The sequence below is a fragment of the Lingula anatina genome, chromosome 2 (assembly GCF_051362555.1).
Source record: "Lingula anatina isolate TDL-2025a chromosome 2, LinAna3.0, whole genome shotgun sequence".
In the NCBI taxonomy this organism is placed as follows: domain Eukaryota; kingdom Metazoa; phylum Brachiopoda; class Lingulata; order Lingulida; family Lingulidae; genus Lingula; species Lingula anatina.
In genome coordinates, this window is record NC_141768.1 from 8,844,986 (window position 1) to 8,863,671 (window position 18,686).

General features: G+C 35.3%; 1 protein-coding gene across 2 annotated transcripts in view; it reads right to left on the reverse strand.

Annotated features, from left to right (window-relative positions):
• LOC106168344 (uncharacterized) overlaps positions 1–18,686 on the reverse strand; it is a 41,879-nt gene that overhangs the window by 5,501 nt on the left and 17,692 nt on the right. For both annotated transcript variants that reach the window (XM_087005265.1, XM_087005266.1), the window contains 9 exons: positions 18,596–18,678; positions 18,272–18,339; positions 16,909–17,076; positions 16,360–16,583; positions 15,210–15,340; positions 9,247–9,396; positions 6,548–6,623; positions 5,151–5,291; positions 3,691–3,811 (listed from right to left, as the gene is read on the reverse strand). In XM_087005265.1, coding sequence (XP_086861391.1) covers positions 3,691–3,811; positions 5,151–5,291; positions 6,548–6,623; positions 9,247–9,396; positions 15,210–15,340; positions 16,360–16,583; positions 16,909–17,076; positions 18,272–18,339; positions 18,596–18,678 — 1,162 coding nt within the window. The remainder of the gene's footprint in view (positions 1–3,690; positions 3,812–5,150; positions 5,292–6,547; positions 6,624–9,246; positions 9,397–15,209; positions 15,341–16,359; positions 16,584–16,908; positions 17,077–18,271; positions 18,340–18,595; positions 18,679–18,686) is intronic.

Here is an 18,686-nt window from a genome sequence, read left to right on the forward strand (position 1 = left end):
GAAAATAAAGATGCAAAAAAGGTCATTTTGTCAATTTTGATGCATTAATAAATAATGCTTATAATAGCACTGCCAGTCAACACTGAATTTTAATCATGCACAACAGGTAACATGGTCAATAACAGGAGCGGACCCTGAGATATTTTCTGACAGTATTCCAAAGTATCTATGTTGATCCATCCTCCACTTTGATGGTCTTCCAACAGAAAAAAATAGATACCAGTCAATATAAACTTAATAACTTGACTGTCTTCCGGAAGACCCAGAAGATGGTCTCAATCCACCCCTTCAATAAGATTACAGTTTCATGTCCATGAGAGACCAAAGTCGCACGATGAAAGTCTCAATATTTGAAAAATGATGACAGTGCATAAAATAATATTACATAATGTTTAAAGACATAAAAACAATACAACTGCTTCTGTGGAAATACGGAAAATTTTGCAGAGCCTCGAGCGGATTTGAGTTAAAAGTCACAAATGCAAGTGTTTGAGAAAAAATTATAAAGGAAAACATAACAAAACTAGAACAGCACTCCGAGAGTGCAGACCTCTGCCAAGGCAGCAATTGTTGATTATTATTGATTGATAATTGATCCAGACCACCACCAAAAATTAATCATTGGCCCACTTCTGACAGTTCCTTTTTGAGTAATGTTGATGACAGACAAACAGGGGTGAAAATATAACCTCCTTTGCAGAGCCTGAGGTAAATATAATTCCAATGATGCTGCTATTCAAACTTTTCATCTTTGTGTTTGATATATATATATATATATATATATATATATAATTACCTGAATAATTTACCTCCATAATTATCACTGCTTCCTTATTATTAATCTAGCAGAGAGCTTAACCTTTGGGAGTTTACAGGGAGATATCAACAAGTGTGCTTTATGTAATCTCATTTAATGGCCTATTAATAATCAATTAGGCAAATGACTTTATAACTCAGAGCTCAGCTAAGTGATACCCAAGGGAAATTTACAGACTGACCCTCTCAAAGGCCTTTTAGACCCATAAGTCACATCTTAAGAAAAGCACAAAACAAAATAGGAGACTACCAATTCTGATGCATTAATACATTATGTTTAACTGCACAGTCAACATCAAATTTTAATTATGCATAACAGGTAACACCAACTAAAGTAGGAGCATAAGGCTTCAGGCCCATCAAAGTTCAAGTTTATACTAAGAAAGTGCCAGAATGAGAAAAATGAAAATTTCACACAAAACTGCATAAATTATTCAATAATAAACAATAACCCAATTGACCTGGCTTTCTAATTTGAACTGCATGCCAATCCTTGAAATCATACTTGGAAGTTAAAAATAATAATAAGTAACACAATTTTCTTTTCATAATGTTTGCAGTAGCAGTGCAAAAAGATTGTTGTCAATTTTGATGTAACATTACATAATAAATTGTAGAATAATTATCACCAATTTTTGATTATTGACTATAAATAGCATGGACATGTAGAAAATTTGATTACCATTCGCCTTCATGTCCATGGGAGCTCCGAGTCCCACTACGAATATGCCAAAAAGATAATGAATATTTCACTCAAATGTATAACTTCCAGAAAAAGAAGCAAATTAGACTGCTTTTCCATTTCCAACTCAGGCTGCATTTTAGTTCAGTGTTTCTTTTTCAAAGGTTTGACAGTCATAAGTAACACAGTTTTTTTATAATGGTCATCATGGCAGCAGCACCAAAAATTGTGTTTTCTTCTATTTTGATGCAACATTACATAATGCTTTACAGCAAAATGACCATCTATATTTTAATAATAGAATATTAGTAACATGGACATTTAGAAAATGTGACAAGCAAAGGTCTTCAGGATCATGGAACTTCAAAGTCACACCTTGAAAATGCCAACATGTGAAAAATTAAATTTTCACAAAAAACTGTTTAACTGCCAAAAAAAAAAAAAAAAAAAATATATATATATATATATATATATATATATATATATATATATATATATAAAACAGACTGCATTGCCTACTGAAGCTGTATTATAGTCCCATGTTTCTTTCCTGTAAGTTTGAGAACAGTAAGTGACATGATTTTCCTTAAATGGTCATCAAGGGAGCAGTGCCCAAAATAGGGGTTTCTTCAAATTTTGATGCAATATTACATAATTTTTAACAGCTTAATGACCATCAATTTTTAATTATAAAATATATGTATCACAGATATTCAGAAAATGTGACTAGCAAAGGTCTTCAGGCCCATGGAACTTCAAAGGCACATCTTGAAAATGCCAAAATGTAAACAAGACAGCACTGTTCTGAAATGGGTTCATTTCTATTTTTAATACTTTTTTAATATAAAACAAAATAAACATTTTACTGCCATTTTTATATGACCAACTAAGAAAATTGATGAGATGGGAAAAGTATCAAAAGAACAGTGTTAAATGTCAGATTTCCTCCATTCTGAGATTCTGAACATAGTGGATGATTGAATCTGACAAACTGCAATGATATGAGTTTATTTCCATTTTTGACACTTTATTATACAGTACACAATATCAAGTTTACCATTATTTTTACATAATCAACTAACAATGTTGTAAAGATGCAGGAAATATCAAACAAACACTTTAACGTATCTTATTAGTTAAATAAAGAGACTGTTAACATGCTTAAGAATTGAATCTGAGGAAATGTGAAAAAAAAAACAGCATAACTTCTAAAATAATAGCCCGATTATGCTGATTTTCGAACTCAACCTGCTTTTTGGTAAGATTGACTACTCCTGTAAGTATTATGACAATTGGCCTATCTGTTTTTCTTATATTGTGTTATCAGTGTTGCATATATGTTGGAAAAAGTGAAAATAAAAACAGCTAAACTTCCATAAAAATGACCCGATCATGCTGATTTTCGAACTTGACCGGCGTATTATGAATATTCATCAGTTCTGAAACTTTCAAGCCAAAAGGTAAAATGGTGTTCCACTAATCATGTTTACGGTGTTGCATATATGCTGAAAAAAGCGAAAAAAAAGCATAACTTCCCTAAAAATGACCCGATCATGCTGATTTTCGAACTTGACCGGCGTATTATGAATATTCATCAGTTCTGTATGTTTCAAACCAAAAGGTAAAATGGTTTTCCACTTATCGTGTTTACGGTGTTGCATATATGCTGAAAAAAGTGAAAAAAAAAGCATAAATTCCCTACAAATAGCCCGATCATGCTGATTTTCGAACTTGACCGGCGTATTATGAATATTTATCAGTTCTGTAAGTTTCAAACCAAAAGGTAAAACGGTTTTCCAGTTATCGTGTTTACGGTATTGCATATATGCTGAAAAAAGTGAAAAAAAAGCATAAATTCCCTACAAATAGCCCAATCATGCTGATTTTCGAACTTGACCGGTGTATTATGAATATTCATCAGTTCTGTAACTTTCAAGCCAAAAGGTAAAACAGTTTTTCACTTATCGTGTTTACAGTGAAAGTGCACGCCAACGGCGACGGCGACGGCGACGACAGACGCAGATGATGGCAATATGTACAGACACATCTGTGTCTGTACATAAAAAAGATTGCTGTTTTGATCATCAATTTCCATTTAATCATCTAATAGGCATTTTGATTCATAAAGACATATTTAGCAAATATATTACTAAAGTGACCACAGAAGCAAACTTTACCTAGTATATACATACCTGAAACCCATAATGTTGGGATTGATGACAACTTTTTTGAATTCTAAGACATCTCTTTGAAAGATGTCAGGATCGTCTTCATCAAACCCACCAACCAGTATGGCATAACTGCTATCATGACCTTAAATATGGTAATTAAAAAGTTTCATTTAAGCAGATAATTGATGGGGGGAAAAGCACTACATTTTATTTATTTTTATTTTTTCTAAAACCCAACTACAAATGTCCTTAAATGCTACTATATAACATTTTAAAGAGACTAAGCATACGTAAGATTTCAAACAAACAGCATTTTGTTTAACTTACCTTTGGCCAATTTATAATTATCAACATTTTTTAATAAATAAAGGCCACAAATTTATGTCACTAAATATAATTTATCATCACCAGAAGAATATGTCAACCATCTTAACAGTTTTGGATTGTTCTCAGTTGTCAGTTCTCAAAGGTATGGAGGTATTTCAAAACCCACCCTTTAGCATGGGCTTAAGACTTTGTTATTTTCCCAGATTATTATAGAGTTCACTGTGCATGTTTAACTATACAGCATTTACAGTGAAGATGGCTATTTCGCTACAAACGGTTATAGTTCAAATACAAATTGCCAATATCATACATGTAGTCTCTAGGATGGTGGCATTCTTTTACAGAATGCTGCTGCAATCTAAATAATTGTTTTCAATCTGGATGAGGCAACATTCCAAGACATTATGGGCATGTAAAACATTTTGACAGTCTGCCTTAATTACTATACCCTGTCATAATCCCTATCACAACATTGAGGTCTTTGAGCGCATTCAAAAAAGTTGATCTGCAGACTAACAGATCCGCAGATTAAATATGCGTGACCCACTTCAAAGTGATACCACTAATCTCCAAATGGTCTCCCTGCCTCCACACGCCATCCCTGCACAGGCCTAGCAATTAAACCTCAGAACCAAGATTTAATCCGCTTAATGGCACATGTGGAAGCAGGTAGACCATCAGTGAATTAAACAGCTTGCTTTTAGTGGGGTTAGCCATATTTAGTCTGTGGATCAGTTAGTCCAAAGAACAGCTGTTCTGCATGTGCTGTATCTAACCCTGAAAGATTGTTTTGGATTAAGTTGGAGGATATATGTTCATGGTAGAAGTCAGGATGTATCATACCAGAAAGATGCAGAGAACACTATGCAAGTTCAATAAATTGGCTTTTTAAGAGATTACAAAAGATATTATCATTAATTTTTGTAACTGAATGTGACTTGTGTTTCCAAGAAAGTGTACAGTGATGTGAGGATCATTGAGGGTTGGTAAAATGACATTATTTCTATAAACTTCTGGTTGTAACTGTTACAATACATTCTGTTATAAGAATTTCATATTCTGCAGACTAAATTCTGAAATTTGTTTGACAAAAACAAATACTCATACTTTGCAGACTCAATTGTGAAATCTGTTTGACATTAACCAATCCTCACCAATTGGTGGCTGTGAAAGGCCATGGGTTGGGCAGTATAGAGGATTGCGATAGTGATCCATAAGGCAACCTTGACAAAACAGCCTGCACTTTTCTTCTTTTCCTGGTCCAGTGCAACCAATTCTTGGATGCAAATCCAGAGCTACAGTAAACAAAATCAGCACTACCATTAATGTCATACTCATCATCATTCTTTCTTGTTACATTCAATACCATAGACAAAAACAGGTCTTGTGGTACAAGAAAACGTATCTGTAAATAAAATGTATGAAAATTTTGAAGGGATTTAGTCATGCAAATTTAGATTTCAATACTCATTACTAAAACCATTACTGAAACAGGTGTCTTTAAAAATGATCTTATTTCTGATGCCAACTTGTCATTACATCAATATTTATAACAAAATACCATCTTGCAGGACAGTTAATAATAACAATAAATATAACGTCTACAGACATAGAAGACTAGACTGCAAAGCTGCCAAATGTACAGACACCATACAGGAAACAAGGCAGCAAAGCTGTCAAATGTTCAGACATTATGCAGAAAAAAGAACACGTCTTAGCCAATTTTGATGCACTGCTACATAATGTTTTAAAACAGTATAATCAACCAAACCCTCTCACATTATGTACTACAGGTAACATGGACATTGAAAAAATAACAAGTGATTCAGTTCCATGAGATACAAAAGCCACTGAAATGTGTGAAAAAAAAAAAGGAAAAATTTCAAAAGGAAAAAAAAAACAATAATTATCGTAAATGTAAACCAATCATGCTGATTTTCAGAAGCAACTTGTCTCTTTACCAAACAAAGCCACTCAGTTAATTTTAAGTGAAACAAAAAAACGGTTGGTAGCTATGGAGAGAATGTCACCAAAATTGTGCAAAAAAAACCATCATTAACGTAAATGTAAACCAATTATGCTGATTTTCATAAGCAACCTGCCTCTTTACCAATCAAAGCCACTCAGAATATTGAAGGTAAAAATAAATTAATAAATAATAATTTACTGTAATTATAATAAATAAAAAATTACAACAAAGGTAAACCCATACGGGCTGATTTTTGAAAGCAACCTGCTCCTTTACTAAGTAAATTTAGAGTAAAGTAAAATATTATTTGGAAGTTATGGAGCTAAGGTTATGTGTCTGACAACAACGGAGACAGGAACAACACAGACAGACAGATAGATCTGAATATATACAGACACTTACAGTGTCCATATATAAAAATGAAAGAAGCAAATTTATGGCAAATGGGCAAAACAAATGTTGAAAAAGTTTTTAAATTTTCTTTCAAAAATCAGAAATATTAATATATAGCTTAGCATAGTTTTCAAACTGAGAAATTTCAATCAACATTAGAGCAAGAAAATGTATGCTTCAAATGCTTACCAGGATAGTTCAAGTTGCATTTGCAACATAAAGATCCTTTGATAAAGGTGGGTATTTTTGTCTCATTTAGGATTCCCTGTGTGTAAAAAAATTATCATTCATTAAAATGTTAAGCTTTAAATGACTAGAGGATCAGAGAGGCACTACCACCTCCTGAAATTGTAACAACAGCTAGAGAAAGCACATTTGTATGGAAAACAAAAAAAAAGGATACCACCTCCAGTGTTGTGCTTGAAAATTATGTAGAAAATTAAAATTCATAAAAAAAATCATGGGAAAAAGAAAAAGCTCAAATCCAAGGCTGCAGTAAGATTGTGAATACAGGGCCGTAGCCTGAGTAAAATGCCAGGGGGGGCAGTAAGCGGACACGAGGGGGCTTCGCCCCTGATGGGGGAGGGTGTGAGAGGGGGTGTCACCCTCCCATAATAATAATAATAATAATATTTATTTCTTAAAACCGCACTACACTAGCGTCTCAGTGCTGTTTACAGGTAAAATTATTAGGATTACAACTTATTATATATATAATAAAAGCTAAGGTAAAAAAAAAAAAAAAAAAAAACAATTAAAATAATTAAAACTGGTTAAAATAGTAATGGTCTGAACAATAAAAATTTTTTTCTGATAAAATGAGAAGATATTAATTAAAATACTGTGCAAATAAGAATGTTTTTAAATCTTTTTTAAAAACCTCAACACTGTCAATAGTCCGAATGTGTGAGGGTAATTGATTCCATAAAATTGGTGCTGAAATTGAAAATGCCCTGTGGCCGTAGGTTTTGGTTGTTTTTTTATTATCATTTCTGATAAAACAAGGAGTGGAGGTGGATCTGGTAGACCTGGTGAGACTGGGTGTACTTGGATGTAGCATCGAGTTAAAATATGAGGGGCATTCACTTCTAGTGAATTTAAAAACAAACAACAGTAATTTAAAAACAATTCTCTGTCGTACAGGAAGCCAATGTAGTTCGAATAAAATGGGTGAAATGTTTGATCTGAGAGGGATTTTGGTCAGTAGTCGTGCTGCAGCATTTTGGACAGATTGCAATTTTTCAATTTGATAGGTAGGAAGACCATACAGTAGACTGTTTCCGTAGTCAAGATGTGAAGTTATAAAGGCATGGACAAGCCTCTCCATTTGACTTTTATCAAGGATGTGGGATAGTTTGGAAATTTTTTTAAGACCATAGAAAGCGGCTTTGCATTTTTTGCTGATGTCGGCAGCCATATCGCACCATGGTGTGGAAAATTTTAAAAAACTGTATGTATAATACTGCATTCTGGCGCATTTTAACTGTTATTTACTGCTCAATCAGAATTTTTTTTTTTTACTTTTGCGATTTTTTTTTTTTTTGCACCTCAAATCCCAGGGGGGGGGAGCTTCCCCCCCCCCTCCCCCGGAGGCTCAGCCCTGGAATATAAGACTTCCCATCCAAGATCAAAGAAATTGTAAGAGCTTAAAAAATTTGCAAAGTGCCGTTCATGGTGAAAAGTAGGTCAAATTCAAAATCATACTGAGATGATCAATATATGACTTCCAATTCAAGTTCAGTATTAACTAAATTTGAAGGGATTTGCAAAGAGCCGTTCATGGTGAAAAGTAGGTTTAAGGTCAAATTCAAGGTCATAATAAAATTTCCAATATATGACTTCCTATTCAAGTTTAATAGTAACTATTCCTAGACCAGTGCACAGACAAAGTGCAAAGTTTACATGGATAGAGCTAAGATTATATGTGACCTAAATCCAAGAGATGGGTATGCAGGCTTTTGTAGTCTAAGAGCGGATTCTCAACGAATTGAGCCAGGCTTTACAAAGCCGGTGACCTAAAAATGGCGGACGTACATGAAAGAAAAACCGCCTAATCTTTTAATAGTCTCTCCGCCTCCCCACACGTCGTCCCTGCGGGGTACAGTAATTAAATCTCGGCTCCAACCTCCAACTACGTCTACTGGGGCTGGGTAGTTCTGTGAATATCTCTGGTGATATTATCTCCGTAGATAGTCGATTCGTTGCTGCTCTACGGGCCAATTCATTCCTTTTTCGTCTCTGTTTTGACAGATAATAAAACAGAAGAACTTTTTTCCTTCGAACGCCTTCAGCCGCCATGCTTTCTTCACCACGAGTTTAACTGATGAGCATGCGCACTTAATATTTCTCAGGTAGCTTCCGCATGGCAAACAGAGCCGAGATTTAATTACTGTATCCCGCAGGGACGACGTGTGGGGAGGCGGAGAGACTATTAAAAGATTAGGCGGTTTTCTTTCATGTACGTCCGCCATTTTTAGGTCACCGGCTTTGTAAAGCCTGGCTCAATTCGTTGAGAATCCGCTCTTAGTCTAAGAGGAAGTGGTTACAGTGATGTGGTGGCAGAGCCAGTGGAACCTCGCGGACAAGACATGTCTGGACTAAAACCATGTGTACTGCCAGCACCTTGCTAGTGGTACAAAAAACTTAACAAAAATTAAAGTGCAAAAGTGCCAAATAATTCTAAAAAGCACATACATAAGTATTAAATTCAGGATATTCTTCCCTTTTCGATTTTTTTTTATGTAACAATGAAATGAATACTGATTATCACAACATTTATCATTTAAAACCTTCACTGATAAAAATATGGAACATGTACTTCAAGTTATGAAGACTTTTGTGCCTTAAAATCAAAATAATTATTAGAGTTTACATTGAGCAACACCTACCTCTCTAATGCTATCCTGGAGATCATCCAGACTTATTCTGTTGGCAATTGGTTTCTTTATGCACTTCAGGGCCAACTCAGCAAATTTATATGTACATTTGAACATCTTCTCTGATCGAACAGGCCAGATTCCAGGTAAATCTTTCTGTGCCTTTGAAGAAAAAGAGGGCACAGTAAAGCAAAAGCAATTTGGTAATGTTGCAAGACACAAGTTTCTACAATAATTTCCCATTTATGGCCAATGTCAACATAGCACTTATATTCATAAAGCAGTGCAACAAGTTCATGGTGCAAAGAAGGTCAAAGGACAAATCCCAGGTCTGTTAAAATGTCAATGAATGACTTCCTTTTCAAGTTCAATAGTAACTTTGGGCATATCTCTGCCAGTTTTGGAGATATAAGGTCCACAAAGATGAGTTTGTGATGAAAAGTAGGTCAAAGGTCAAATTCAAGGTCACAGTAAGATTGCCAATATATGAATTTTTATTCAAGTTCAATAGTAAGTATGGGCATATCCTTGCTAGTTTTGGAATATTTCACCATAGAGCATTTCAATGTTGAACATTTTGAAAAAAGCACAACTAATATATGTTTGGAAAAAGTGTTGCTCCTGATAAGCCCTACATAATGCAACAAACAAGATGTCTCTAGTATTTCTGCATCTAATGGCTGCCTCTCCTGTAACAATGACCCCAAACTTACAAACATGAAAGGAAATCCAAGTGAAGTTCCTCACCATAGTATAAAAACTTAAGTCCCTGTACTTTCAGAGTATTGGCACAAACAAGTATTTCTTTGCAGAAAATTAAATTTTTTACAAAATTTTGCCCCGTTCTCCACATGACTTTTGGTCAGACTTCTATAGTAACTTTTCCCATTATTCATCCAATTTGGGGGATATTAAGCATTTAATTTTCAAAATTTTTGACCAGGGTAAATTGCGATGAACATCACACCTACATGTACAGTTTTGTGCAGAGAAGATGACATTACGGATACGGATAAAGCAAAACCGATTAAGTTGTCTTACGTACGCCCCTTAAGAGGACAAAAGAATTGTGTGAAAATTCGTAAGCTAAGGACAATGCCGACTTACGTATATTTTACGGACATCTTACGTACATCTTACACACATGCAGCGATGAGTAAGAAGGGGTGGGCTTATGTAAATAAGGTGACGGCGGGGTGTTTCTCGCCTTGCGGCAACACAACCATGTGTGAAAAGAGGCGTGATATATGATCCCGCTTAATTGTGGGCTATTAAATCGTCCTCTGTTACGCTGCGACGCAACCCAAACATGACAAAACCCTGGTTAGAATGGGACGTTTAAGAGTAATTTACATTGATTTATTGATTTCTTGTAAAAAATCAATCCCAACAGAGACTACTAGGATGCCCAGTCAATCCTTACCTTCGCCAGCAGTTATGCACGCGATTCTTCTTTTAAAAGGTGTAAGGCATTTTTTTCAAACAACTTGTTTCTCAAGCTCCGCCGACTTTAAAATGGCCAAAAAAAATAAAATTGAAACCAAAAATAATTTTGTTTTTTTTTTCACCAATGTCCGACTGATCATACTGTTCAATTGGAATAACATAAACGCAAAAATTCTTTTTCACGGTACTCTCACGTCACATGACTGCCTACAAGTTGTAAACGAAGGCCATTTGTGCCAAGGTAAACGCTTGGTTCATTTCCTCGAGCTTCCAGTTTTTAAGCCAATCAGTACTTCGTTGATATTTCACACTACTCGTTCGACTACGTGTCAAATTAATGCAAAATGGCAGGAAAGTGAGCTGGAGTAGCCGTCTTGATTTAAGCAGGAATTTGACCACTGTTGTGTGGCTCAGTTTATAGTGAAGGAGGGACCCAGTGTTACAGATGTTTTAGGCAATTTAATGACTACTTTCTGTCGGAAATGAACATATCAGTTGCAACACTTGCGTCACGTGTGGAGTGTTTAAACAGGGAACCAGCAGCGTAAAGAGCACAAAGCATGTTTTTTTATTATTATTTTGTAATTTACAAGAATGATTGACATTTATTTAGAAAAATAAAACATTGAAAATAAATTGCTGTTTTTTGTCCAGAAATTGCTTTACTGTGTTTTAGTTTTTACCATTGTCTTATGTAGTGTTGAAAGTGAGTTACCTAAAAGTATTTTTCACTTTATTTCACTATTTTTCACTTTTCACCCCATCCGACCTCTGTCAAAAATAAAAATTGTTTGAGAAAATAGTAATTAAGGCGTGAATATCACTGTAACACTACCTTTGTTAAACGCACAATTACAGGCCAGTCATTATCGGTGGGGGTGAGGGGGGGGGGGGGGGGGGGGGGTTATACCAGTGTATGAAATTCAAGGAAATTACTAGCCAGACCACCAGGCAGGTAACTCTGAAAAGTTACCAGCCCAGCCATGTAGTTACCTGTCCTAGTTATGATAACCCCTAGAGTTAAAGGAGGTATGCTGAGGGGGTCTAGAATGCATTCTTGGGAGAGTAATTTGGAAATGAAAGGGCAATATCATGCCTTATGCGTGGAAATTTAGAAATTGGTTGGAATTTCTACTGAATGATACCTTGTCAGTGTTGGATTTAGAGGGGTCAGGGGGGTCCTGACGCCCCCCATCTTCAATTTCTACAAAAAAAAAAAAAAAAAAAAAAAAAAAAACTCCCCTCATGAAATAAGACTTTTCACTAGTGGAATCATAGTTCTAAACCATACCAAATGGCACCATTCACCATCTAAAATACCAAAAATTTTCAGGGCCCTTTAGCGGGCGGGGGAGGGGGGTAGTCAATTCAGTTTATGTTAACCTTGCAGGCTGTCTCATTTCTTCTTCAATAATTTATTCATAACTTTTATTCCGATTTCATGATATCATTTGATCATAATTTTTGCTTTTCTGTATAGCAACAAGTATGACCAAATACATATATATTCTTTTCAAATAAATCGATCTCTGTGCTGACAATAAAGAAGAAAGAATTCAGCACGTAGGGTCCCTTTGAATATCGCTTAAAGCGGTCGGGAATGGTCCTGCACCCTAATGGCCCATAGACAGTCCTGCAGGGCCTCGTATCTCGAAAGCATCGCTTATTGAGAATAGCTATGTCACACAGAGGCTACAATATATTATACGGGGCGAGTATAGGTGAGTTATTGGATCGAGATGCTTGCGCTCGGTCGCAATGCGTGATACTTTTGAGTTACGGTTTTACAAAAAATGTTGCCGCTCGACTCATTGCAAATCGAAGTCACCTTTCCATGGGTCCCAATTTGTTCTCTTTCGTTTGGTTCTGTCGTAATCTCTCTTATTTTTATTTCTTCCCTCAATTGTTTTTCTTTTGTGAACTTCTCTATCGGACTTGATAGAATTTTTTTTCATTTTTGACAGCCCAAGATGAAAGCACGTGGGAAAAGAACTACATCTGATGCACGGCGTAAACTCATACGTTCATTCATAATTTTGGGATTCAAATTTTTTGTAAAATTCTCCTTTAATTTGCCTCCGTTGCCTTTATTACTGTTGATTATAAGCACTTCATGTACCTGTAAGTCTATTTAATCAATATCATAACTTTTTATACTTTCACATTTTTATTACTCTCAACCTACAAATTGCTACTCGCGGTATCTCTACACAAAACAATGACGTAACATTATCTGCTGTGCACTGAATCTGGTTAAGATCAATTTGCCCCGTTTCAAATTGTCTTTCAACTTGATATCACACAGACGGAACTTTGAAAACGAGGCCACTGAGAGGGAGACTGTTGGTTACATTTCGATACGAGCGTTCGATTGCAAGCTATGGTTAGTTCTTTAATTGCTTCTATGAAAGTGGGTGAAAACAGTGAGTTGATTTGATATTTTGCTGAAATCACTTGTGAACATAGACAAAATAAAAGGTGAATATAGGCTGTAAAAATAGCCAGCCCGTCGGGCGGGTAATTTGTAAATCTTACCCGCCCGGCCTAAAAGTTACCAGCCTCGGGCTGGCGGGCTGGCGGGCTGGCGGCCATTTCATACACTGGGTATACGCTAAATCTATTGTATTACAATATATAGAGCCTGTGTCTGCTTTGACAAGAGTCAGTATGGTGTACAATACTAGATAGTAAAGAGGTGCTAATAGTAATCCGTAATTATGCCGTTTCTGTAGCACATCCCACCCTCCTTGATTTTAGTTTGCTTACTAGTCGATACCCTATTTAGCGCAGTCTAATTTTAAGAGTGTTGTCTTTTTTTGTTTTATTTTTTTTTACCCGTTTAAGCAACGTCCAAACCTGTGTAATGAACATCAAACTTACAGATCACATCAACAACATAACAGTATAAATCTTAACGGAACCTTCTTTCTGTAATGTTTGAGTTAATTGGTGGTGGGCAGAGTCTTATTATTCAATGATGATAATAATAATTGTAGAAGTAGGGCTACATGTAGTCGCACAAAAGCACATTCCTTAATTCTGTGATCTATTCTAGGGTGTAGGTTTTCGTATATTTTTTAACTGAGTCTGTACCATCAACTTACCAGCTTTGGACAACTGGCGAGCAGACATTTTTCCTCTAGGGATGATAATTTCACTGTTGTCAGGTGCTGGTCTCATATCGGCAGTTGCCGCAGGGAGCGTGATTGAAATCAAAACTTGGCACATCTTGAAAGTTTAAGTCGGACAAAAGAACTTCAGGTGACCCTTTTAATCAGAGCTGCCAGGTAAGCTAACAGTTTAATTACTGCAACGTACAGGTAAATTGAGAGTTGCGATAAGATCACCTTCTTCCTATCTCTCCATCAACATATTTCTTGAGACTGCCTTTATTTTCGTTCACTGTTCCACAAGGATAATTATCAAACGAAGAACATTGTATGGAGAAGGGGTTTTTATTCATTATTTTATTCATGAAACAATAAGCAAACTGCTCGTTTCAGCAGAAGGATGGGAATATAAAACCATTTATTTAAAATAAAGTTCTTAAAAAACTGCTTGCTTAAAGCATTCCATCAAGATACATGTGAACTAAATCTGGATTGAATAAGTTGTATGAATAATGTCATAAAAGAATATTTGCTATATGAATATATGCCAGACATTTCACTCATTGCGATAGATAGAATATTCTGCTATAAAATAGAAAAAAAAAACAGAAGGTACTGGTGACAGCCCGTATCGGTAATGTATAATTTGGCAGAGCAAGCTTACATGCACCAAACCAAACAAATTTCAAAAAACAATTTTTGTAACATATTTATTGGTAATGTTAGCCGGTCAGATTCCTTGAAAACATTATATAACCATACTGGCAGAGACTAATAGAAAAGTGCAACAGATTGGCTAGGTCAGCAAGTAGATGTAGTTATCGATGAAGGTTACTTCTGACAAATGAATTGCGGTAAAAAATGATAAAAATTTTCACCACAATCAAAATAAGCCGTAAAGCCAAAATGTCACATAAGATGACAAAATTACAAGTAAGACGTGGCACTTCTTTGACTTTGGCATTTTAAGTCGAACAAAAGATTTTGGTGACACGTTTAATCAGAGTTTACCTGCCACGTAAGTTAGATTAATAACTCCAAAGTACAGGTAGACTGAGATTTTCGATAAGATCATCCACTCATTTCTCCATCTCCGCAATTCTTTGGAGCGTCCGATAAGATCTAAAGGGACTCGGGCACGTGGATTACACGGAATTACCATGATCGTTGATTATCTTCCTTAAATGCTTGCTTAAGCTCCGATCATCCATTTTTAGCCGACTCCATGTTCTAAGAAAATCCTTTTAAAAACCCTTTCTACAAGCATTTAATTTGATGTACGAGTCAATGGATATTATCTTCGTCGTCTTAATCTACAATTGAATACTCCGCGCCGCTTCATAATTAAAAGTAAAAAAAAAAAAAAGAAAAACGTGTATTGTAAAAAGAAAAACGTGTATTGTAAATATCCACATATACCTTGTCAGTAACCTTTTCAACATCACAACAAGTTCCGTCTTCATTCCTGAACTTCTCCCAAATGTAACTTTTGTTGTCCTCATCGTCATCTTCATCTTCATCTTGTTCTGCTTGCATCAACCTCAGCATAACTAAAAAAAAAGAGAAATGCCATAACTATCATTTACTGAGGCATATACAGAACAAGGAGGGCACTCCCTAACACATCCCTTTTCCAGACTGTCCCTAGCATAGCAAGAAGTGAAAAAAAATGCCCCAAATGCTCCCAAAATGGACCCCCTTTTTTCCCCCCTTCAAGATCATTATTTGCATAGGAGAAGTGGGTGCATGCTTGACAACTTTAATCCACCAAGTAAATCAATGTTACAGCTACAAGGCACATTTATAGTTGGAATTTTCTACATGAGAAACATAATCTGAGTATGCATGAAGCTACCATGAAATATACACAACTTACAAATGTACCATAAAACCATTAACAGCTAGCCCTTACTTTATCAAAAAAAAGAGTGGCCATGTTGGTTCACTTTGTAGTATAATTTACAAATTCAAAAACATTTGTAAAATGGTATGTAAAAACATTCACTATGACTGGGTTCCCATACCTAGATTGATCTAACAGGATCAATCCATCTCAGAGGGGTTTCTCACCAAATTGCTTTCAGCTTAAGCAGCATAGATGTCTGGCATGCCTACTGAAAACAGCTTCAGTAGGCGTGACAGACATCTAAGCCTCTTAAGTTCATTGCAATTTAGCGAGAATCCCCTAGGAGATAGATTGATCTACAGTTAGTACAATAGGGTCTGGGAATGGTCCCTAACACACAAAAATATTTTGGAATATGCACTGGCACATGCATTAATTTCAAGACTTAATACTCTGCCATAAAAGAATAAATAAAAAAGGCAAATTTTCTGCAGTATATATGTCAAGGAGAGCATTTATCTTTTAATCAAGCTCCTAAGCGAACAACAGAGCATCTTGCATATAAAAAGCTGCATTAAAATAATTTATAATGGGTGTGAAATATATGAGAAACAATAAGTCTGCATTCATCTTTTTGAAATTTCTTAGATACTTTCCCATTTGTACTGAATATTTAAGCTAATACTAGCACAGCTACTGACTTTGTGATCCAATATTTCTTACCAACTCCAACACTGAAAACATCATATTCCTTGCGGTACTTGTTCTTATAGGAGGAGTAGAGAAAGTCTGGATCCTGATAACTAACAGCACCATGGCCAATAGCAGTAACTTTGCTCTGTTTAGACTTCATCTCTGTAGCCAATCCATGGTCTCCAATGCGGGCATTTAATTCCTGATCCAACAAAATGTTGCTGGGTTTGATATCCATGTGGAGAATAGAGTTTCTGAAAGGCAAAATTTTTTATTAGCCAAAATAAAGGAAAAAATTCTTCATGGAGAGAATGCTGTAAATACATACTAGTATTGCATTTCAAGGAATCAGCATTGTGAAAAGACAAACAACATTTAAAAAGTTACTATAGACTAAGATTTTATAATTTTCAATCCTTTTAAAATCAATGTTCAAATTACACATTAATTTTTCTTATCATGGCTCTTATTCATCTAATCAAAAAATAAAAACTGAATATACATAAAATTTACCAAAATGTATTTGAATCTATTCTTCTTTTATGATTGTTTATTTATTTTATTTATTTTTTTTTTTACCTAATTTTAACACCCCCACTCTTAACTGGTGTGTGGAGATATTGTAGGCCTGCACAGACTTGGTATATAATGCGGCACCTGTCACGCCAGCCTGGTACAGGACTTGTATTTTTTAGTACATAATCCAAGTCTCTCTTCTCCATATATGGATACATCAAATAGATTTCCCTGAAGGTAGGAAAAACATCAGCCAAGACTGTTCAGAAGTATAGTTGGTTAAAGTCATAATAACTCTTCATTTTGGCCAAAAATTGGATTTTCCTGGAGTAAACAGCAATTTTCCCGTACTTACCAATGGTCAGCGACCCCATTCCTGCATTCAAAGTTAATCCAGGGTTTTTTTCCTAAACGTACGGTTTTTTGTTAAAATCTCTGAAGAGATTTTAACTGACGGAGCTCTCTCTGACATCGCATAATCACTGTTGAACTACTTAAAACCGCGGGAAAAGCAGACAACAACAACACTATATAAGATTCATGAGATATATTCGTCTTTTTGTTAAAAATACATTAATATCCACAATGTGTGCCATTCTGGGCTTTTCGTTATCCGACGCACAGTACAAAAACTCGCAACTTACGTCTGCGTCTGCATTAATGTGTTTGGCGCCATATGTTATTTTGGTCTCGAATGATCGCGAGAATCCGCATGACACCATTACGTCATTAGCAACGAATGCCTTGATGGCCGGGAAGAAAAGCATCGAAAGTCCTTTTGACAAGCACAGATTTTAGTTTTACTACAATAATGGCCGTTTTAGTGGTAAAATACAATAGAATATATTTCCATGCGTTGTTTACAATGTATTTCATGCGGAATTTTGAATCTCAAAGGAAGAGTTATTATTGCTTTAATCTACTGCCAAAAAGCAGTTATTTGTTTGGCACAAACCCAAACAAGTATGATGTTATCTGATATGTTCACCAATAGAAAATTTGATTCTGGTATGTCTTTGTCCCAGATTTAAGCGTGTCATTTAAGTGTCATTTTTGGCCAAGAATTAAAGAGTTCAAAATACACACAATGTTTGGCAATGCAAAATTGTTTGTTATAATAAGACAAATCCACCTCCTTTTACATAAAAGCACCCCAGTGTAATCCAACACATAGGAAGTATTGTGGATGTGCAGATATATTAAATACAACATAAACAAAATAAATTTTTGCTTAACCTCAAGAAATGAACATTCAAAAGCAGTCCTTAAATGTTATTTTTTACAACCAGCACAATGAACAGGGACTGCAGGAGGATTGCACAGTGGGGCATTGCAATCAGGTGTACACATTCTGCAGTTGAAGGACTGAAATATATATATTGCTTTATATATTATTATTATTATTCTTATGCTCTTTTATACTCACTTCTGTGTAGCTGCAACTGCATATAATGGCAACAGAAAGGGATGTCTTATATGACCAACAATCTTTTCCTATTAAATATGAAAGGAAGAAATGGTTAAGAAAGAAATGCAACTTTATTAAAACCAAACCTCAAACATTCAGGTTTCTTTACATGACATAACACTGACAGAGCTCTGTAAATTATACTTCATATAAATTCTTTTTTCATTTTAGTCAAGCCCAGCAAGACATTCAACTGGAATTGATAACTAGCTGTAATTGGCCAATTATCTGGTATTTAGCAACTGCAAATCAATTATTACTAATATTTGTAACTGAAGATACCTTCACATACTGGAGCTCATGTTCCTTTTTGGCTTTCTTACAAACTTTGATGGCAACTTCTTTGTCTCTGTATTTTTTGGAACCTATAATG